Genomic DNA, 22,624 nt, shown 5'->3' with positions numbered 1-22,624 from the left:
ACCAACGCCGCGCCCTTGCTCTTGATCCATTGTTGGCCTATCGCTAGGTGTTGTCGGGTGATGGAAAGGGGAAATGACGTGAGGAAGGCTAGAGCCACCCTTCCTCTGGCTTAGGACCGAATCAAAGTCGTAGCTAGTGCCACTCGAGGGCTTGTCAGCAACGGATCCCTAGCATTTTGTCCATCATTGCACCATCTTCCTTTGCTATAGTTGAATCGCAATCACTGGCGCCAGATTTCAGCTGTAGCTGGCATTTCAGGTGGCCATCAATAGCCATTGCACTCCCTCATCCTACTGGGGGGGGGGGGGGGGGGGTCTTAGAGGTAACTAGTTAACCCTAGTATAAGATTTAGGTATTAGATATTTGCATGATGCTTATTTGGGGCATCTGTTTGAGGATAGCAACTTTCCTTGGTTTCTGCCACAATTGTCGACAGTGGAGTTTCATTGAGCATGGGTCAACAGCTGTGCGATTGGACTTATGTGAGTATTGTGTTGATTTGTGTATGAATGTAAATCCAAATTGAGTATGGAATGCTTAAATAATAGCTAACCAATTTAATTGTGAGGTGATTAGGGATAATTGAGGATTAAACCTAATCTAATGAAGAAAAATAGGATTAGAGAGATCTAAATATCTATTTGGAGTGTAGGCGTGGATCATGATACGATTAGGGCTACCCTAATGGTTTAGGGAATCTGATTTAGCTATTTGATTCATTTAAAGATAGCTAATTGTATACGTTGATAAGACTTTAATTGAAACGGGCAGCACAACGTAGGAGTCATTTGTCACGAACTACATATAGAGGTGGGTACTTCTTACCTTGATTCTTTAGTACTTTGATTTTAGTGCATGAGCTAGATGTTTGGATAAATGTTGTATTTACCTTGACTCCAGTCATATTATTCCTAAGCTTGATACTTACCTGCTTGATCTTTGAGATAATTGGATTCATGTCTATACAGTCTCTCATTGTCATCCATGATATTTAACATATACTAGATACCATGTTAACTTGCTTTGATTGATGCTTATTCATATACCTTATTGAGCATGTTGGTTTTATTCTAGCATAGATGATTGCTATTTATATATGTGTTGATTTTTGCATCTTGCTCATCATGTCATTGCATGCATGCCAACGACAAATTCTCCCTTGTGGTCGAGAGAGCCGTTGACCAGAGCTGCACACTCGGCCACTCATGGGTAGTGGTAGCTGGAGTACGTGCCCCTTGTCCTGTCGTGCCCCCACTCGACTGCTCATGGGTAGTGGTAGCTGGAGTTGCGAGCAACATGGACCCTATTGCTACGTAGCTAGTCAGTTATTATGCAAACTATCCACTCGGTCACTCGAGAGTAGTGGCAGCTGGAGTGTTGTATAGTTATCACTGTCCTGGTCTCTTGACTATACAGGGGTCGTGGTGCAGAGGAGTGGGCGGGAGTGTCCATCCGTGCATACGCTTATGTTCCTATGTTTGCTTATGTTGTTGTTTTTGTTGTATCCATATGACTTGATATACTTCCATATGTTGAGTTATATATCTGTTGCATGTGTTAGACATTGGCTTACTTATTGATAGTATGTATATATATACTTCACATGTTACCCTTGTAGTTATAAGCAGCACTATTGCAGATCCTCACTATTCCTGACTTGTTATTACTAGCTTAGTATATGGGTTCAGTTATAGACATCTATTATGATATTTCTGTAGTTTATGATGTTTTTCCTTATGAGATTGTATACCTTTGGGTCTTAAATTATATATTACGTTCATGCATTATCTGTTTATTACCTGCTGAGTCATTAGCACTCACCACCCCTTGAATTGGTTTTTCTTTCGCTGGAGAACAGGTAGATGATACAAGAACATTTGGAGGATCCTAACTATCGGTCCCACGTCATATCCGAGAATGGTTTTCTGATTTTGTTTCCTGCTTTATTTGTAGTTTGAGTTTGTGAACTTGGTATTATAATAACTCGACGTGGACTTAGAGTTTAGCCTTGTGGTTTCTTGTGTTTGATTTGATGTTGTTGTGTCAAGCCAAACCAGCTCACAGTTAATTGTTTTATAGTTTTGTGTTCGTTATTTTGTAACTTCTGCTATGTTTTATTTCAGTTGTATGAGTTGTTTATCAACTGTGTGATTGTGTTTAATTCCAACCATGTGGACTGCTTATAAACTACGTGGTTATGCTTATATCTAGCCGTGTGAGCTGTTGATAGCTTGTGAGTAGTCTTGTGACATTATATACATATTTTATTTGTCACTACTACAAGAGAGATACTGTTTAATTTTTATTAGACAATCTTACCCTCGGAACATAATAATTAAATTATAAAATTACTTAATTTAATTTACTTGTAATTTATTAAAATTTAAATTAGACTCTTAGTGTAAATTGTACCTACATCAACTGCATCACGTTAACTGCATGTATATTACGGTGGAATGATAATAATTCAACTTGGAGAGGAAGGGGAGGGAGCGAATATACAAAAATTTTGTGATTCCTCGTATAATCACAAATGTTAAATTTAAGGTCCCCTCGGATGGATCTAGTGACTAGCACATAAGGTTTGCCACTATGAGGTCTGATGTTCGAATCTCGGTAAAGTCGAGATAAATGTCTTCCTTATGTGCTAGTCACTATTCCAAAAGCTAATAGTCGTCCGTGATTTACTTTCTCTATATTGACCCTGGGACGGATTGACGGGGACGCTGGGACGAACGTATTCACCTTTTACCACTACAAAGATTAAATTTAAATGTTTATATGCGAGGATCATCATTTTTTTTTTCATTCTTTTACCTCCCCTCCAACAATCTAACACTGAGACGAATGGTGGATTCTGATAATATCACGATTCAATACTCAGTTGGAGTATCTATAATGGAACTATTAATTAATAGAGCAATTAGGGGGTGTAGGGCCTAGGGAGAGGGAGGTGAGAACTTTTAGTCCATAATAAATAGATTAGGAGATAGATCATTTATAATTACGATTATATTATAACTACGATCGGTTATAATTAATTATGATTCCTTTCTAGATTCGTCCTTCCTCCCAATCTTATAGTTTGGGTCGAGCCACTTGATGGTCGTCCTCATTTGATGCGAGACTATCTGGCCACTTACTCACAATTGGTAGCTTTCAAATGATCTTTGATCATTCATCTCGATCTAAATTATAATATAAACATGGACGATAAATTTTAAAAAAAATCCTAATTAATTATGATTAAATCATCATCATAATTTAACTATAATTACAAATAGCTCATCCCGTTATGACCAAAGGATCTATCCTGAGAAGAGGTTGTGCAACTCTACAAGTCAGTAGGTGATTCATAAAAGTCAGGTGGTAATAAATTATAGTTTTCCATAATTAGCCGAGCGGCTATTTTTATAGTTTTTATATGATAGTATATCCCAATTTCTACCATGGATTTTGAATAAAATTTACTGAAGTTTTAATTTCAGTAAACTATTCTGGACTGCATGAACGAATTCAAATTCTTATGGAACAACAAAATATTGTCAACTTGCTCATTAAAAAGTCCATATCTAGATGAACTGCACAAAACAGTCTCTATTTTTGTTATCATATATGGTATTGATCTATTATTAAAAAATAAAAAATAGTACGTTAAGATATTTCACATCTTGAGATTATATTTGTTTTCTAATACCGGATCTTTTTTTAGTCCGGTATCTCCGATTGTTAGTTTTTTTTTAAAGGGGTGTTTGATTGATGAGTTTGAGAATAAATGAATGGAATGATAGTAAAAGATAGTGTTTTGATTATAGATTTAGGAATGACATTTTAGGAATGATTACTAGATTTATGAGAATCAACCAAACTCATATAATTTAATGGATTTCATTTTCATTTTTATTCCCATTCCACCCCATCCTACAATTAAACTCATACTCATAATCATTTCCATTATTTAATCAAATACCCCCTTATTATTCTAGAATATGTGTTTATTTAATATTTTTTTTGTGAGGGAATATAATTAAATATGATAAAATGCAAAGCATATAAAGATGAGGAAAATTAATAAATTAGCGGCGGTGAAGCTGGTGAAACGGTTGAATTGGAGTCCTCAATAGTCCTAAATAAATAAAATAATTGTAATTTGATATTTTAAGAAAGTCTCATATTTTTATATCTCTGTCAAATTGGATAAAAGTAAAATTTCAAGATCAAATTGAAATTATTTAAAGTTTCTAGATATTTTAAATGGCAAATTACTGAATCTGGTAGCTAAAATTATTGAGGGGACGTTTGGTTTAGAGGAATAGGAGTAGGGAATGGGAATGAGAATTATTGATTGTCATTGTTAATGTTTGGATTATAGGAATATGAATACAAATAAGGGAATGAATCCTTGAAATTGGGTAATGACTCATTCCTATGTACCTCTCATTCAATGAGTCATTACCTTATTTTCATCAATCAAAATATTTCCTTATTCCAAAAATACCCTTGACCTAAAACTAAAATTTTCTCTCTTAATATCAAATATCAAAATATATTTTTTTTTTTTCTTTCATATCACTTCTCTCTCCTTGTTCTCTCTCATCATATTTTCTCTCTCATCATTTTATCACACACTTTCTCTCTCCTTAATCTCTCCTATCACACTCTCTTTCCTCTTTTTTTCTCATTACACTTTCTCTTTCATCATACTTTCTCTCTCCTCAATCTCTTCCATTACACTCTCTTCCTTCTTTTTTTTTCATCATACTTTCTCTCTCCTTAATCTCTCCCATCACACTTTTTTTTTCTTCTTTTTTTCTCATCACACTTTCGCTCTCATCACACTTTCTCTCTCCTCAATCTCTCTTGTCACACTCCCTCCTTTTTTTTCCTCAACACACTTTCTCTCTCCTCAATCTCTCTCATTACACTTATTCTTTTTTTTCTCATCATACTTTCTCTCTTACCATACTTTCTCTCTCCTCATTCTCTCTCATCACACACTCTCTCCTCTTTTTTTCTCATTACATTTTCTCTCTCTTCATCCTCTCCCATCATACTTTCTCTCGTATTATATTTTCTCTCTCATCTTCTCTCATCATGCTCTCTCCTATCACACTCTCTTTTCTCATTTTCTCTCATCACACTTTCTCTCTCTTCATTCTTTCTCATCACACTTTCTCTTTCATCGTACTTTCTCTCTCATCATTCTCTTTCATCATATTTTTCTCTCACATTCTTCTTTCTTTCACATCTAATTTTTTCTCTTATTTTCCTTTAAGGGTAAAAAAGAAAATTTTGATTTATTCCGATAGAAAATATGCAAGTAACCAAACATTACTTTTAAGAGTGATATCCATGCTCATACCCATTTCCATTCCACAATACAATTATTCTCATTCCGATTCCTATTCCTATGAAAGAACCAAACGCCCCCTGAATGTCTAAATGTTTTCTTTTGTCCCTCCGCATTTACTCGTGCTTATCTCAATCGAGTGCGTCGATTCAGATAGTATTTATCAGCATAGTAATATTTCGAATCAATTGTTATATTATAATAATAAATTAAAAATATTATTTGGGTTTAAATAATTATTATAAAAATATATTTGAGAGCGTGAATATAATCAGGAGTATTAAACGAATACATAAGAGATGGTTCCATATCATTTTAAGTTTTTTAAGTCCATCAATCAATTTTAATTTGATTTCGATTAAAATCAATTGATGGATCTATAAAACTTAAAATGATATAAAACTAAATACTATATATGCTAGTTCTCATAATTATATTTATATCCTCAAATATTATTTTTGATATACTATATTGTGAGTAGTAATTTTTTGAATATAAATTTATCATTTTTTAAATAAATTTATGTTTAAAAAATTATTATTCTCAATATGACGTAGGTAAATAATGTCTTAGAGCATGTATATAATTATAAGAATTAGATAAATACATACTACCTTATTCTATATCATTCCGAACTTTTTATATTATATAAGTTATTTTGACTAAAATTGAATTAAAATTAGTTAATGAATATATAGGTTCTGAATAATATGAAACTATACTTAGTACTCTCAAATATTATTTTTATACTCAATCACATTGAGACAAATAATCTTTTAACATGAATCAAAATTTTTAATTCATTGCTTACCAGTATAATAATATCTCGAATTGATTATTAACTGTAGCAATTGATTGGGAGGGGGAAAATTAAATTGGATATAATTTTAAAATATACCTGATTTTGATAGTAAAGAACTTCGCCTAATTTGTCGTTTAAAAAGATATGTAACTTATTAGGCTTGAAAATATCCTTCAAACCAAACCCAACCCAACCCGGTTCACGCCTACCGTATAAAAGCCTTTGTTCTTAATCCCTAATCGCCAAAACGACACAAAAAAATGCGAACTTTGGACGAGAAGGAGACGGCGGCCGTCTTCGAGAAGCTTTTCAAGTTCACCGGTCCAAACCTCAAGCTCATCGTCGAGCGCCCTGCCGTCGAGGGTCCTGCGGGCGACGATCCTGGCCGCTACTGCTTCCGCCTCCACAAAAACCGCGTCTTCTACGCCTCCGAATCGCTCGTCCGCCGTGCAGTCAGCGTCTCCCGCGAGCGCCTCGTATCCCTCGGCACCTGCATCGGCAAGTTCACCAAGACCGGCTCCTTCCGCCTCACCGTCCAATCCCTTGACCTCCTAGCCTCCCACGCCCGCCGCAAGGTCTGGCTTAAGCCCACCTCCGAGATGTCTTTCCTCTACGGGAACCCCGTCCTTAAGTCCGGTCTTGCCCGCATCACCGAGGGCGTAAACCCCGGCGACGGCGTTGTTGTTTTCTCCATGTCCGACCTGCCCCTTGGCTTCGGCGTCGCGGCTCGTTCCACCCAGGATTGCCGCAAGGCTCATGCCGATGCTATTATAGTCAACCGCCAGGCAGACGCCGGGGAGTACCTCCGGAATGAGGATGACCTCTGATCAACGATAAAGGTGACTTATTTTCCTTTCCAACATCTTCCTTTGGATTGACTACATGATTTCTATGTGAATTAATTCTTCATTTCATATCCTATTGGTTATTATCATTCAATGTTTTTTTTGTTGATTGGCTAAGATTTTGGAAATATCCTAGCTTAATTGAATGCTTTACAATAACTTGCTCATCTATAGTTCTATACTATCCTTGGTCTAATTTGGCACTTAGAATAGACAAATCCTATTACCCTGCAAACCGACCTTTTAGATGAAGCGACAATTTCAAAGTTAAAATCAATAAGTCTCAACTATAGGATGTACCTGAATAATTTGTGCTTTATTCCTGTTCTTAGAAGAGAGAATTTTCAACTCCTAGGCATACAATGCCCCTTTAGTTGGTTTTTAATATGCAAAAGGTTGTTTTTGAGGCAAGCTCTCTGTGTTGAAGACATAAGAATCTCTGTCTTCTGGTCGGAGGTAATGCCTTTAATTATCCCTATATGTTTGAAATGTGGACTTCAGTTCTCAGTTCTATGGCATATTAACCACTTCAACTTCACTTAAAATGATTCCTGTTGGTTGACTACTTGTCTTTCAACATGTTCATACAAATCTTAATTGATTTTAATTTATTATAACCTCTCTCACACCCATATAAGTTACAAGTAATAGCTTTGCTCTCCTAGTAACTCTAGTAATCAGCTAGAAGTATCTTCATACCTTCTCTCTGAATTTCTCTTCATGTATACAGTAGGGCATTTGTGGTGGGTAATCGAAAGAACAAGCGCCTATTCTGACTGTTGTATTCTCTTTTCAATCCATCTTTTTCTGAGGAAATTTTTTTTGGGTGTTTTTCTTCTTAAGAGAACTATTTTATGTTATTGAATACTAGGACTGATGTCCTAATATCCTAAGAAGCTATGTGCTTTTGAGAAAATAAAAACGGGAGATTGTTAACGAGAATGATTATTCACACTATGATACCATATTTTTTGTAAGCTTTTCTGATAGACCCACCTAAAAGTAACAAAATGTTTCTAGTTTCTACTAATATACACACTATAATATTTATTCTTTGGAAGTTTGTTTTTTCTTCTAATTTTCACCACACAATTTGTTGACGCAATTTATTTAGTATGCAATCTTTTGTGAAATTGGAGGCTCTTTGGTTTTCTTTTGGCTATTGAACATGTGAAATATCTGCATATAGTTATACTAGTGGTTGGCATCTGGAACTGCTGCACAATTGATTGTCTCCATTGAATGGTTATAACTTATACAGTTCATTGCTAGCACTCATACATAATTGAGCAGTACGATTGCCAGATAACTTATCTGGTTAAGAACAAATGGGTATAATCTCTCTAAATCCACACCATATCGAACAGCCGCATCTCTGTTCTCCATATTCTGTTTCTTTTTTTTTTTTTAGAATTTTGCTCAACTCTTGTTCCTTTATCTTGAAACTAAGTTGTCAGCTTGGATCTTGAGAATGCATTGTAGTTGTTTAAAGTATTCTTTTCGAGGTAACATCTGATTTGTTGTCCTGTGCTCTACTCTTGTTTTTTTTGTTTGCTATCTTTGGCAATCTTTTTCGCATAGACCGTAAAGGTAACAATGTAACACAATGGTACTTGATTTGAACTCTTGCAGGTAGTTAAGCGGTATGCCGATGAACTATATTCTGTCTCTTGTGCCGACCAACTTAGTTTACTTAGCTATGGTCAACAAATTAAGAACTTTTTTTCCTTCAAACTTTTACAAATTGTTCTTGTATTTTTCCAGTGAACTTTGATTGCCAAACAGTTAGCCATTGTATTAATAGGTTGAGGTATTAAGTTTTGTTAATGCTCATTATGTTCATGTTTTGCCAGCTTAATTGCATTTGCTCACGATTTAATTTTCTAAATTATTATTGCATCGGAAGTGGATAAATTGGATTAATATAAAAGCCTTTTTTTCTCTTTTAAAAAAAGATATAAAGAAAACGTTCGTACACGAACAAAACTAAACTGCCAAACACTTTTGAGTTCCAAATCATGGGATATATAGCTTTAATAGAATCCATTTACCTTTAATTTATATATATATATATATATAGAGAGAGAGAGAGAGAGAGAGAGAGAGAGAGAGAGGTGCTTATTATTCTTTTAGGGTATGTTTTTTTAAAAGAGTTAAAATAACACTATTTTTTTTGTAAATAATTTTATTTCTTGTAATAATTATAGTTTTTATATTAAAATAATCACTATTTAAATTTACTTAAAATTGTTTTAATTTTATCCAAATTTAGTAGTTATACATTGGGTAAAACTTAGGAAAACATTCTGTTTTCTAAACCATTCTACTTTGTAGTCTCACTCTTATTTGGCTATGTATAATGATTGAATTGTCCTTTAATCTTGCTTAATTCTATTATTTTCCATCTAATTTTTAAACATGAATATATTACAGTAGGTTATAATTTTATAATTGCTACAAACATGAATTCCTACAACATTAAATAGATTAAGTATATATTATAAAAGGTATAAAATCATAATTACTACAATACATTCAATCAGCCTAAGATTTAGGCGACTTAAGGTTTAGGCGAGAGATAATAATATTAAAGGATAGTTAGATAATTCTAAACGATTGAAAAATACTATGGACATTATTTTCATAAAAAATTAAAGTGAGATGATTTGAAAAAACATTCCTCTTTTTTTATGTTTACTTTATAAGAACAGATTGCGGGGATGTTTAGGATAAGTATTAGTAAATATGATTATACTCATATCAAGCGTCTTTCATAATTTATCCGATAAATTATAGAATTAATTTATAATTGACATAGAAGTTTAAATTTTTTTTTTTTTTATAAGAACATGTGTCTGGCGAGAATTGTTGTATAGCTATTGCATACCTATTACGTGGTATTAGCTATATACTCTCATAACTTTTAAAATGATTTGAATAAAATTAAATTGATTTTAATTAAAGCAACTATTTTAATTGTTATAAAAAAAATCATTGTCCGTCCTTTAGTGGAAATGATAATTGAAAGCTTCTTTTTATTTATTTATTTATTTATTTTTAAAGATAAAAAACTTTACTTTTATGAATGGCCCTTGGTGTAATATTTTCAAATTTGAGTGGCGAAGACTGAATAGTTAGAGCCCTCGACCCTCGTGTATCAGCGAGCAAATTCTTCAATTATTAATCAAGGAAGGGCTTCTTTGTCACTTCTCCAATTAAAGTTGTACCATTTTGCTCTCCTTTGCCTTTTGGCCCCAACCCATCACGATTTCATCGCCTTCGCCTGGTCCCAGCGGAGTCATGGAGGCGCCGGCGCCGGAACGTGGGCGGCGGAGGAGCACGCGGTGGATTCCCATCGCCACTACGCCGGCTGTTGCTGGGGGAAAGCCCATCGGCGGGCGAGACGCCGGTCGTGACCTCCGGCTCCTGCGCTACGACGAGCTGCCGGATTTTCTCAAGGACAACGAGTTCATCCTCGACCACTACCGGTCGGAGTGGCCGATCCGGGACGCTCTCCTCAGCGCCTTCGCCTGGCACAACGAGACGCTCAACGTTTGGACGTACCCCCTCGATTCATAGCTTTGATCCACTCCGGTTATGGATCGGATGATTCGTTTTTCTTCTCGCTCTTCTACAGGCATTTGGGAGGGTTCTTCCTTTTCTTGCTACTGGCGTTGGCGGAGTTGGTGGTGATGGTCGACAAGGTCACTCATGCGGTCCTTCCGGAGCTCTCAGGGTTGGCATTTCCTTGTCTCCTTCATATTTCTGGTACCTTTTCCCCCCTAAAGATCTCTCTTTCATTGCAGTTTGATGATTAGATTCTTCGGCTCCTCCAAGAACAATGTACCAGAAAACATCTTTTCGGTAGGTAATATACAATAATATCAGTGAAATTGTTACTTGTGCGTGTAATTTCATATGCTTCATGCTTGCTATCTTGCTCCATCATTCACAACTGTTCTATAGTGCTTCAATTACCTCACAGAAAAGGGGGAAAAGAAACAATTTGCCATCAGTTTTCCATGATCTAATTCTAGTACGTTTAGTTGTAGCTGTAAACTAACTCCACATTATTGTTCCTTTGCTCAGATAGGATTAAACATATTGAAATGCTTAAGCAAGAAAGTTTTTCTGTTGTCTTCTTCAGCGGGGTTTGTACTTATACCATGTGGTTGAAAAATCTAAGAAGAATATCTCGGTGGCTTACAATTCTAAATGACCTTAACCCTATCTAGTTACATTGTGTAAAAGCTAAATTTAGTTTTCTATCTCGGTCCTCAATGTTAAATCTCTAGCCTCGAAGTCAATAGTAATATGAATCTGGATTCTTTTACGATTTTCATTAATTCATGCTAAACTGAAATCCAACACCCTGATTGTATTAGTATAGTCTAAAGTCTTAGTAGGCTTCATCTTGTTGCAATACTAAAATGATTACTGTCTTCTTCTCAGAATTCTTCAGCATTACAATTGTCATGGTCGAGAACTAGCTTCCCCAGTGAGCGTTCGATACCAAGATGGCCAATGCTCGTATTCTTGGTTGGATGTATGGGCTGCCTCATCATCAGTGCCATCTCCCATCTCCTTGCGTGCCATTCTCGTCACTTCAGTCTCTTCTTTTGGAGGCTTGATTACGCCGGCATCTCCCTCATGATCGTCTCTTCCTTTGTTCCACCTATCTACTATATCTTTCTCTGCCAACCAATAGCCCAGCTTACTTACCTTTCAACCATTTCCACTGTAGGCCTTCTTGCAATTTTCACTCTCCTATATCCTGCCTTCTCTACCCCACACTTTCGCCCCTTTCGAGCCACCCTTTTCCTTGCCATGGGCTTCTTCGGAGTTGTGCCGGCTGTCCATGCTATATGGTTGAACTGGGAGCATCACGAAGCCCATATGGTGTTGGGGCTAGAGGTGTTCATGGGCGTAGCTTATGCTGTCGGTGCGTTGGTGTATGCGAGCAGAATTCCTGAGAAGTGGCGTCCAGGAGAATTTGATCTTGTTGGACATAGCCATCAGATATTCCATGTCCTTGTGCTCCTTGGAGCACTCATACACTATGTTGCCACCATTGTGCTTCTCAAGTGGCTGGAGAGATCGATGACATTTTGCGGTGCGTCTTGAAGATATCATCTCATGAACTTACTATTCATCGAGAGTTTATGAAAGAACTCAGCAAGATCCAATCTCAAGATCTATCTGCGGCTCTGTTTTTAGGATATCACAATTTCACTTCTATTGTATGTTGTTGCAGCTCTAGGTGATGCGATATAAATAGTATATCTTGAGGCAGCAACAAAATTCCTTGTAGTCTAAACTTTCGAAATGCTCTACAGAGTCTTTTGTCTGCTATGTTTGATTCTCTAATGATCATGAATAGTGGTTCAGTTACATTGCAGACTAATATAGAGTATGCTTAGTGTACAATGAGCATAGAAGGAGAACACATGATGCTGTACTCGACTGAAGTTCAAGATAATAGTACTATCAAAATTCAGCGAATATGTTAGGCGATACTTGGAATGGAGCAAGCACTCCCCGCATTATTTTGCATAGCACGGTGCTAAAAGGATACATACTCCAGTTAATATTTTGGCAATACTTCGATAATACACATGACCAATATACATATTCGCACTGGTTTATTAGTTACAGCAGCTGAAAGTACACGACCAGACGGCCAAAGGGAGAGAAATGCTGAGGACATGCTTCGTCGAATTAGATGTATCGATTAACAGCAAGCATCCATGCTCCACTCAACCAGATTTGAATAGCAGTACCGCCTTTGAGTCAACATAAAAATAAAGGAAATGATTGGTCTCGTGAGTTACATAAGATCCTGCAATGCAAATGCCACATTAGAAAGAACACTCGAGTTCATGATTTCAAGGAGATAATTAGTTTAGGGGCCAGGAAACAAACTTTGACAAGTAAATAATCTTATAACAAAAAAAACATCTTATATATATATATATCTTTAGACCAGCTATTGCAGTCCATTCAAGGTAGCTGAATTGGCCTTTATTTAGTGATTTGGCATTTAACATGTTGGTAGCATGATACCCCTGAGTTGCGCATTTTGAGCAGGGAAACCTTATCAACATTGATAAAAGCAGCATAAACATAATGTTTGTGAACAAAATTGATACTATTGTAGCAAATAATATAAATTTTGTTCACAAAATTTATGTTTATGTTGCTTTTATCCTAGACTTGATAAGAGCTGGGTTATATTTGTTCGATATAAACAAAATATGCACTTGAACATTAGTAAACTCAACTCAATTACATTCACAAAGAAAGTTCACGAAGAGCTCATGAACAAAGAAATTCACAAACTTACTTTAGGTTCGATTACGTTTTGACTTCTGTGATCTTTAATTCAAATCTATAAACAATATATACTATTTGTATCTCCTATTTTTGTTATTCTATACATTTTGGACTTTCAACATATCTAAGGGCAACCATGTTGCTAATTCAGCTAGGCAAAAGTATAAGCTCTGCTTGTGCTATAGATAAGCTTGAACAAGGTCATAAAAAAATAAACAAGCTCGAACAATATCACCCTTGGCTTGGCTCGTTTACAACTTTAGATACCATCACTCATATGTCTAAATAAACACAACAAATTCTATGATCTACAGTAAACACCATTTCCAGCTGTCAAACCTCGAAATTGGCTATCAACCCTAGATCTTGCTCAGTGCCTTAATACTTATTTGGAACCATCATTTACATCTATTGTCCCTCTAAAAACTAAAAATTAAGCCATGCCTCTCGATCTCGTGCTGTTAAAATCATTTAGTCCAACTATTTGATATTGGTTCACTATATGGATATTGTTCCTCCATCCAACTCTATGCCAAGTTATGTTAATCAGAGTTCTCTTGAGTTTGCTCTTTATATTTTTGGACTTTAACAGATTCAATCTTACCACAAATCAATTGATTGTCTTCAATATGTCCAATTTAGCATCACAATAATAACTCCAAATTGTTTAGTCAATACAGTCTAACTGAACACCCACTGTAACCTAATCAGTAACTTCGAGCTGTCAGAACATAGCAACAGGCCATGATTGAGTAGAATCAGAAACAAAATTCAACAAAAACCCACTTATGAGCATGAACAATGAGTTTGTTTCGTTTCCTGTCTACATGAGGAAGGAGAAAAAAAGAGTACATAGTTGAGCTATTTAGTCCGGAAACCTAGCAATCTACGGATGTATAAACCAAATCCCCAAACGAAATCACTGTTGGACCACAAAAACAGGATAACTCCTCGAGAACTTCAATTTTGTTGTTTTTTTTAATCAAGCATGAAATCGATTGTTGAAATCGAATCGGAGAAGTGCAGAGATGAAAACAAAAAAGTGGGTTACCGAAGTTGCGACCCACAATGCAGTGCCAAGTCTGTCCGTACTTGCTATCGAACTCCTTCTTGATATACTCCGCAATGTCCTTCTCCAGCCTGTGCTTCTCGAACGCCTGATTTCACACACCACCACAAAACCGACGACGAGATCAGCGCCGGAGGCGAAGTCCGGCCCGAATCAAGGAAATAGAACCGAAGTTACAGATGTTGCAGGGAGAGGAGGGGGCGTACGGCGCGGGCGCAGTCGATCGCGTCGTTGCGCATCTTCTCGCTCATGTCGATGCTCTTCAAGACGATCTTGGGCGAAGCCTGCGTTTCCGCAGCGGCCGACGCCGGCGGAGGCGGCGATTTCGCTCCGCCGCCGGACTTGCCTCCTTCATCCGCCATGTTTGTGCAAATGGAGACAGGAGGAGACGGGAAAAGGGCTGAGGAATTGCGGTCTCGCAGCCACGTGATGGCCAGATGTGCCGGTACGTGATAACAAGAATTAGGAGGGTGAATTAGTAAATTTGTCTTTTTTTTTTTTTTTTTTGTATGATTTTGAATTTAACATACGATTAAATCAAATAATCATGATTAATCAAAATTTTCTTATCGGCCATCCAAATAAATTTGATACTCACAAATTGGACAAATATCCTATGCATAGGCTTAAGGCATCTCCAATACCAGATTTATAAAATCTAAAAAATTGAATAAATTTTTTTTAACAATGGTAGAAGTGAAGTTTGAGATTTATAGTTTAAAAATAGTAGTGAAAGTACAAACCTATTCTTTTGCCTTGAATTTGATGTAATATGTATGAAGTCATACAACTCATACTATGAATTGACTCATAAAAAAATTTATTTAAAATATTTTAATGAACTTTCATATTATTGATGTGACATATTAGGATAAATTAAAGCTCTAATTAAAGATACCCTTATATTTTAATGTTGGAACTTGGCATCTAGGTTTAACTTAACGATAGCAATTAATGATTATAATCAATTACTTACATTTTAAATCTATTCTTAATGGTAAAAAAAAACATTATTTTCTATATAAAAAAAAGTTTGCTTAAGGACGACTTGGACAATTGATAAAGATGAAAATTGAGTTTCAAGTGGATTTAGCTGGAAGAACCTGGTCCCCACCTTCTCTTCAAGTTCATTTTAGCAAGCCATTTAGATGAATTCACAAGTTAAACTTTAGGGGCTAAATAAATATCGAATGTATTATATGAGATTTAAATGAATAAATATTTATTGTAATAACTTAAAATCCTACTCATGTGCTTATAACTTTTCCTCTGCAAAACATTAAAATTTAATGAAATGGTAGGGGATCCCCTCTATCACAAATTATGTATATCTCATTTAAATTAAAAATTATTTGAATTAATTAAATAAATTTTAAATTGAAAACCTAACCACCTAACGCTGCCCCTCATCGCTCCCCAATCTCCCCTCACCTACATGAATGCATTGCCCATCCTCCTCTCACCTACGCGAATGCATTGTCGCCGTCGTTGCTAGCCACCGGCCGATGCAAGCCATCCGTAAATTGTCGACGATGCCTCCTCACGCGTCCCTCCGCTGTCGCTGCCGGTCGCCGTTGTCGCCGTTGTCGCCGAGGTCATTGGTCGTTACTGCTCCCTTCCCTGTGATGTCGTCGTAGCTACCAGTTGTCGCCTGAAGCAAGTCTTTCGCAAGCCACCTGCGTTGCCTCGCACACTCTGGCCCGCCCCCTCTACTATTGTTGCCCACCCACCGCCGACTACAATGTTGTCCGTGAAATTCTAAATTGTATGTAAAATCGTTTCTAATGTATAATCATATCGATTTCATCTATTCTGACCGAATCTCAATAATCATTGATCATGTCCGGAATCTAAGTCAAATAAAGACCGGGTGAGCTGTTGCCAGCGTTGACGGAGGGACGATTGGGACACCTTTTTTTAATGCGCTTCCGAAATTGGACTCCCACGTGGTACTGACAGGTGATGATGCTTGATGATCCTGTCCGGAATTTGAGTCAGATGAAGGTCGGGTGAGCTGTTGCTAGCGTTAATGGAGGGGTGACTGGGACACCTTTTTCGAATGCGCTTCCGAAAATGGACTCCCACGTGATATTGACGGACGATGTGCTTGAGCCGGTGGTACCCGGGCTCTGCGCACACTCAGACAGGCACACGGGCGTTAGAGGCTAGAAACCAGGGAAAAAGTCCTCGGAGCAGACCCTCCGACGCTCAAGTCAGGTACTTTTTTCCCAGAAGAGCAGTGTACGAAGGAAGCAGAAAGAAAGTAGAAGACAAGTGGGAATGTGCGAGAGAGCGTACCTGCGAAAGAGAGAGGACCTCCCCTTTTATATGACAATACGTACCTTTTGGAGCTTGACTAATATCAGAGAATGTCGGGTGTCAAGACTTGTCGAGTGCTGGAGGACACATGGCATCCTCCTATTGGCTGAAGGAATGTTTCATTTGCAGGTGATTGCGGACCGTTGGAATATTCCCTGACACGCAGCAGTTATTCTTCTGACAGGCGGTTAGGATTCCCTTACCCTGTTATCCTGTAGTGCCTCCTGTCTTGATCGGGTATGAATAGAGCAGCTCAGGATGATCAGTCAGGTATACCATCTGGCCAAAACTGTGGAGGTCGGGAGATGTGGAGAGATTATCTAAGAGCCGACCAGGAGTTAACTGCCCAGGAGTTGACTGCCCAGGAGTTAGCTCGCTAAGTGCACCTGGCTCTAGTACAATCATGTCGTGAAAGCCCGACAAATCAGATCCCGGCCAAGTATTCCCTGGACTACCTACCCTGGTGTCCCGGACCTAGGGTTTCGATCTGTGAGAACCCGACCGAGAATCAGGTAGTTGATGTCGTCACCGGGTCTTACTTCCTCTTTCCATACCTATTGACTGCCACGTCCCCTTGACTTCTGACTGCCACGCCCCCTTGACTCCAGACTGTCACGCCACCTTGACTTCTGACTGTCATGCCCCCTTGACTTCTGACTGTCATGCCCCTTTGACTTCTGACTGCCACGTCCCCTTGACTTCTGACTGCCACGCCCCCTTGACTCCAGACTGCCACGCCACCTTGACTTCTGACTATCACGTCCCCTTGACTTCTGACTGTCATGCCCCCTTGACTTCTGACTGTCACGCCCCCTTGACTCCAGACTGCCAAACCTTATCGGACCCCACCATCACGCACCGTATCACTTGAGCTGATAGTACCTAGGCTCTGCGCACACTCAGACAAGCACACGGGCATTAGAGGCTAGAAACTAGGAAAAAAGTTCCCGAAGCAGGTCCTCCGACGCTCAAGTCAAGTACTTTTTCCCCAAAAGAACAGTGTACGAAGCAAAAAAGAAAGTAGAAGATAAGTGTCATTGTGCGAGAGAGCGTACCTGCGAAAGGGAGAGGACCTCCCCTTTTATATGACAGTGCGTACCTTTAGGAGCCTGACTGATGATGTCAGAGAATGTCGAGTTTCAAGACTTGTCGGGTGCTGGAGGACACATGACATCCTCCTATAGGCTGAAGGAAGGTTCCATTTGTAGGTGGTTGTGGACCGTTGGAATATTTCCTAATATGCAGCAGTTATTCTTCTGACAGGCGGTTACAATTCCCTAACCTTGTTGTCCTGTAGAGTATGTTGTCCTGACCGAGTATGAATAGAGTAGCTCGGGATAATCAGTCGGATATACCATCTGGCCAAAACTGTGGGGGTCGAGAGCTATGGAGAGATCATTCAAGAGCCGACCGAGAATTGATTGCCCAAGAATTAGCTCACTGAGTGCACCTGGCTTCGGTATAATCATGTCGCAAAAGCCCGACCAATCAGATCCCGACCAATTATTCCCCTGACTACCTACCCCGGTGTCCCTGACTTGAGGTTTCGATCTGTGAGAACTCGACCGGGAATCAGGTAGCTGACGTCGTCACTGGGTCTTACTTCCTCTTTCCATACCTGTTGACTGTCACGTCCCCTTGACTTCTGACTGCCACGTCCCCTTTGTTAGGACCAAAAGTAGCTAGAGGGGGGGGGGGGGGTGAATAGCTCGTCGCGTGCTCGTTGCTCGGCGATGCTTGTTTCTTCTAAGATGTGCAGCGGAAAATACAAAGAAACAAATCACACAACGCTAACAAGGTTGGTTTACTTGGTATCCACCTCACAAGAGGTGACTAGTCCAAGGATCCACACCACGCACGCACCCTCCACTATGAAAACACTCCTTTTCGGTAACTACCGAGGGCGGAGAAGCCCTACAAGACTCTCAGTACAAGAAGAAAGGAAAGGGAAACAAAATACAAGTGCAAAGCTTACAATGAGTACAGAAAACCCTAACCCTAGCTTCTCTTCTTGCCTTTGATCCGCCTCTTGACTTGGAAAGCTTCCAAGATCCTTCAAGAACTGGCGATCTGATCTTTGAGAGCGCTGTGGAGGAGTTGGCGAAAGATCTGGAGTGAATCGGTGAAGAGATACTGCAGCCATCGCACGCCTGCAGCTTAAATCGACGCCAACGGTCGGAACCCGATCGATTCAAATGTTCCCAATCGATCGGGGAGGCTTTGGATCGATCCACGGATCGATCGGCGCCTTGTTCAGGAAAAACACCGGATCGATCCACGGATCGATCCGGCGCTTATCGCGAAGCGGCCGCATCCCAATCGATCCACGATCGATTGGGACATCTGAATCGATCCACGGATCGATCCGAGCTTCTGATTTCGAAAGCACGATCGATCAGCGGATCGATCCAGCCTCTGAATCGATCATCGACTTGGGTTTTGCCCAAACCAAGTTCCAAGACTCCAAACCAACATCCGGTCATCCTTGACTGTTGGTACATCATGCCTAGCATCTGGTCACTCCCTTGACCTGCCAGGACTTCCCACCAAGTGTCCGGTCAATTCCTTTGACCCACTTGGACTTTTCTCGTCATGCCAAGTATCTGGTCACTCCCTTGACCTACTTGGACTTTCCTATTCAGATGTCTGGTCAATCCCTTTGACCTATCTGTATTTTCTCGTGCCAAGTATCCAGTCAATCCTTTGACCTACTTGGACTTCCCAACACCAGATGTCCGATCATCCTTGATCCATCTGGATTTTCCCTTGCCTGGCTTCACTCACCAGGACTTTCACCTAGCTTCACTCACTAGGGTTTTCCATCTGCCTAGCTTCATTCACTAGGTCTTTCACCTGGCTTCACTTACCAGGAGTTTCACCTAGCTTCACTCACTAGGGTTTTCCATCTGCCTAGCTTCACTCACTAGGTCTTTCACCTGGCTTCACTCACCAGGATTTTCCTTCTGCCTAACATCCCAGTTAGGACTTCCCAGTCAAGTATTCGGTCAACCTTGACCTACTTGACTCTTCTTCAATTAACATCTTATTGTCAAACATCTAAACTCAAACCAAGACTCAGCTTGGTCAACCAGGTCAACCTTGACCTGAGGGATGTTGCACCAACAATCTCCCCCTTTTTGATGTTTGACAATACCACAATAACACTTACAATACCACATATAAGTTAGGCTAATCCCATAGTCTCATTCTTCATGCCACTAGGTAATGAAAGCATAAGTTAAGCTCTTCATTCTCCCCCTAAGAGGGCAAACTCCCTCTTAGATAATGAAAGCCTAACTGACTCCCTTTCACTAGTATTTTCATTCTCCCCCTATTGGCACACATCAAACTCCCCTGTAGGGCACACTCAACCCATCTTTAGGCACACATCAACCCATGCCTCAATTTCGGGTATACTTCAACAAATCCATTGGTAAAAGACTCTCCCCCCGAAGAGTTGCTCATCGTTGTTCACAACATCACTCGTTGTGATCAACATGCTAAAGAAGGTCCCATACCCTTCATTCATCCTTAACTTCTCCCTCATTGTAGACAAATACTCAACCCTGAGCATTTTCTAACCACGTGAGTTCCCACTTGAACTAATGAGGATATCCACTCCCCATTTCAAGTTCAAAAGCTCATACATGAGCATTTTCCTTAAAAGAAGGTTAACCACCTTCCAAGGTTCATGAAAAGATAATTTTTCATGTCTTTAAAGAGTCCCTCCCCCTAAAGACATGGTGGTAACTTCTGTCATTGCACCAACAATGACTTGGAATCCCTAAACCTTTAGGAACCCCAAATTTAGAAGTTTTGAGGTTCAAATATTCAAAATTTGAAACAAACCTCAACCTAAACTTCAACTTAGCCTTCCTTAACCAATCCATCCTTGTTTTCCACACGAAAACACCCGTTTTATATATACAAATGTATTTTTAGGGGTTTGGAATGGTTACCTAGACTCAATTAGGTTTAGAGTGCTGAAATCAGACCTTCCCAGCCAAAATCAGCATCCTGGATCGATTGGAGTTGGGTTCCAATCGATTCAACCTATTTGAATCGATCCACTGATCGATTCAGACTACCTGGATCGATCGGCTGATCGATCCAACGAGCTTCTGCGCGCGGGAGAATTGCCTTCTGAATCGATCCACGGATTGATTCGGGCACTCCAATCGATCCATGGATCGATCGGAGCTCTGATAGTTGCTGAAATTCCATTTCAGTCAACTTCAGAAACCCCTAGAGAATTCTACAAAAATCCAGAAATCATGAAATTTCGTGTAGACATTATTTAGGGCATACTTAATCATGGAAAAATAGTTTTCTATGAAAATACATCATATTTTCAAAGATTGACACAAACTTGAAAACTTGCAAAAACTTTAGTGTTTTCTTCAAGTTTGTGTCTAACTATTCAATGGTGATTACTATCAAACGACAGCCTTCACCAAGGTTTTCCAAAAACATTTAAAAACATTTTCAAAACCAATATCCCATCATGTTCCTTGGGCATAATGCACATGACTTGTACATTAGCTTTCCCAATGATGGGAAAACACATAACTATGTGTTTTGATGAACCTAAAACTCAAAAGAATGCACTAAATCAACATCTTGAGTTTTGTTCATCTTCCTAACATCTCACTTATATCTAATGTACACTAAAACACGTATAAGTCACCTTATAGTCCTTGTGAGATGTGAGATTTTGGTTTTGCCCAAATCTAGGGATCATGCATATCTATCTAGGCATTCTAGAGATATTAGACATCCACCTAGGATGTCACTTGTCAATAATTGTTGTTAAATGCCATTTGTCCTTAATTACAAGGAAATAAACTAATGCATGATAATGTTATGGCATACATCAAAATAAAATAACTTTCAAAAGAAAGATTCCTATAACTACATGATGTATGAATGTCATGACATGGTATTTTTGGATTTTGCATAATAAAACATGAATGCAAAAATAGACATGATGTCATGACATATGATGGGCAAACAATCATGGCAAGATTTAGCATAAATAAAGTATTCCTAGATTAACTATCTAAGTATCCTTAAAATCTTAGCTAAACTTACAACTTAAACCTAGATTGCCCTAAAGTGCTTCAAGAAACTGCCAAAGCCTAAATTGGCATTTCTAATTCCCTTGATTAATGTATGCCAATTGAAAGTAAGCATATCCTCAAATGTTGGCATATTTCATTTTTCCACAAGAGTAGCACTTTTAAATTAAGGCCCGGATTGCCTTAAATTTCCTAAGAACATACCAAAATCCCAACTTGGTAGTTCTTATGAATTTCCCAATATGTGCCATTTAAGATTAAAATCAATTTTTCCACCATTAGGCACATTTTACTCTTTCAAGGAGTAAATAATAATTCCATTTCATTTTCAAAGGTTAACAAAAACCTTGAAAATGCTCCTTGAGTGTCAATTTCCTCAAAGTTGGGTTAACTACCCTTCTAATCGGAGTTGACACTCTCTAACCCATCTATGGGGTAGAGAAGATGCTCCTAGGAACCCAACACCTATTGGTGCTCCTTGGATGCTCTAGGTATTCACTAGGGATAACTTCCCTAGATACCTTCCTAGTGACCTTGTTTGGCTTCTTGGAGGCCTTGGTCACACTTTCTAGGTCAACTCTAGGGATAGCCTCCCTTGTGACCTTGTTTGTGACTTTCTTAGACTTCTTAGAAGCCTTAGTCACATTTATTGCAAAAATACTCTTAGGGATGACTTCCCTAGTATTTTTGGCTTGACCACTAGACCTAGGGTTTGTTCCATAACTATATGGAACTCTATGGTAAGAGGGCACATCCTTCTTAGCCTTTGGTTTGTATCCCAAACCTCTATGGCCATTGGATGGCTTTTGTACCCCTAAACCTAGGTT

The 22,624-nt window shown here is 38.6% G+C and overlaps 3 protein-coding genes across 3 annotated transcripts; 2 read left to right on the top strand and 1 right to left on the bottom strand.

Moving 5' to 3' along the window:
• Nucleotides 1–6,376: 6,376 nt before the first annotated feature.
• Nucleotides 6,377–8,856, top strand: LOC121972864 (60S ribosome subunit biogenesis protein NIP7 homolog). Its single transcript, XM_042524489.1, has 2 exons — nt 6,377–6,992; nt 8,631–8,856. The coding sequence occupies exon 1, from the start codon at nt 6,414–6,416 to the stop codon at nt 6,978–6,980; it is 567 nt and encodes a 188-aa protein (XP_042380423.1). The 5' UTR covers nt 6,377–6,413; the 3' UTR covers nt 6,981–6,992; nt 8,631–8,856.
• A 1,349-nt stretch (nt 8,857–10,205) lies between these two features.
• On the top strand, nt 10,206–12,389 carry LOC121972854 (heptahelical transmembrane protein ADIPOR2-like). The gene is made up of 4 exons (XM_042524479.1): nt 10,206–10,558; nt 10,636–10,734; nt 10,805–10,862; nt 11,451–12,389. The coding sequence occupies exons 1-4, from the start codon at nt 10,299–10,301 to the stop codon at nt 12,120–12,122; spliced, it is 1,089 nt and encodes a 362-aa protein (XP_042380413.1). The 5' UTR covers nt 10,206–10,298; the 3' UTR covers nt 12,123–12,389.
• A 123-nt stretch (nt 12,390–12,512) lies between these two features.
• LOC121972874 (dynein light chain 1, cytoplasmic-like) lies at nt 12,513–14,835 on the bottom strand. Its single transcript, XM_042524497.1, has 3 exons — nt 14,607–14,835; nt 14,383–14,488; nt 12,513–12,837 (listed from the first exon to the last, which is right to left on the bottom strand). Exons 1-3 carry the CDS (start codon nt 14,760–14,762, stop codon nt 12,755–12,757), a joined length of 345 nt encoding a protein of 114 aa, XP_042380431.1. The 5' UTR covers nt 14,763–14,835; the 3' UTR covers nt 12,513–12,754.
• Nucleotides 14,836–22,624: the final 7,789 nt, after the last annotated feature.

Source organism: Zingiber officinale, chromosome 1B (genome assembly GCF_018446385.1).
Source record: "Zingiber officinale cultivar Zhangliang chromosome 1B, Zo_v1.1, whole genome shotgun sequence".
Classification (NCBI taxonomy): domain Eukaryota; kingdom Viridiplantae; phylum Streptophyta; class Magnoliopsida; order Zingiberales; family Zingiberaceae; genus Zingiber; species Zingiber officinale.
The sequence above is the reverse complement of the archived record's forward strand: the minus strand, read 5'-3'. Positions and strand labels throughout refer to the sequence as shown.

What these genes read in the sequence shown, in the direction of transcription:
- LOC121972874 (XM_042524497.1), bottom strand. Translation starts at nt 14,762, where the DNA reads ATGGCGGATGAAGGAGGCAAGTCCGGCGGCGGAGCGAAATCGCCGCCT. An exon ending in CGATCGACTGCGCCCGCGCC is followed by an intron (nt 14,489 to 14,606) that starts GTACGCCCCCTC and finishes GTGTGAAATCAG; the next exon opens with GCGTTCGAGAAGCACAGGCT. An exon ending in CATTGTGGGTCGCAACTTCG is followed by an intron (nt 12,838 to 14,382) that starts GTAACCCACTTT and finishes TTTGCATTGCAG; the next exon opens with GATCTTATGTAACTCACGAG.
- LOC121972864 (XM_042524489.1), top strand. Translation starts at nt 6,414, where the DNA reads ATGCGAACTTTGGACGAGAAGGAGACGGCGGCCGTCTTCGAGAAGCTT.
- LOC121972854 (XM_042524479.1), top strand. Translation starts at nt 10,299, where the DNA reads ATGGAGGCGCCGGCGCCGGAACGTGGGCGGCGGAGGAGCACGCGGTGG. An exon ending in GTCCTTCCGGAGCTCTCAGG is followed by an intron (nt 10,735 to 10,804) that starts GTTGGCATTTCC and finishes CTTTCATTGCAG; the next exon opens with TTTGATGATTAGATTCTTCG. An exon ending in TACCAGAAAACATCTTTTCG is followed by an intron (nt 10,863 to 11,450) that starts GTAGGTAATATA and finishes TCTTCTTCTCAG; the next exon opens with AATTCTTCAGCATTACAATT.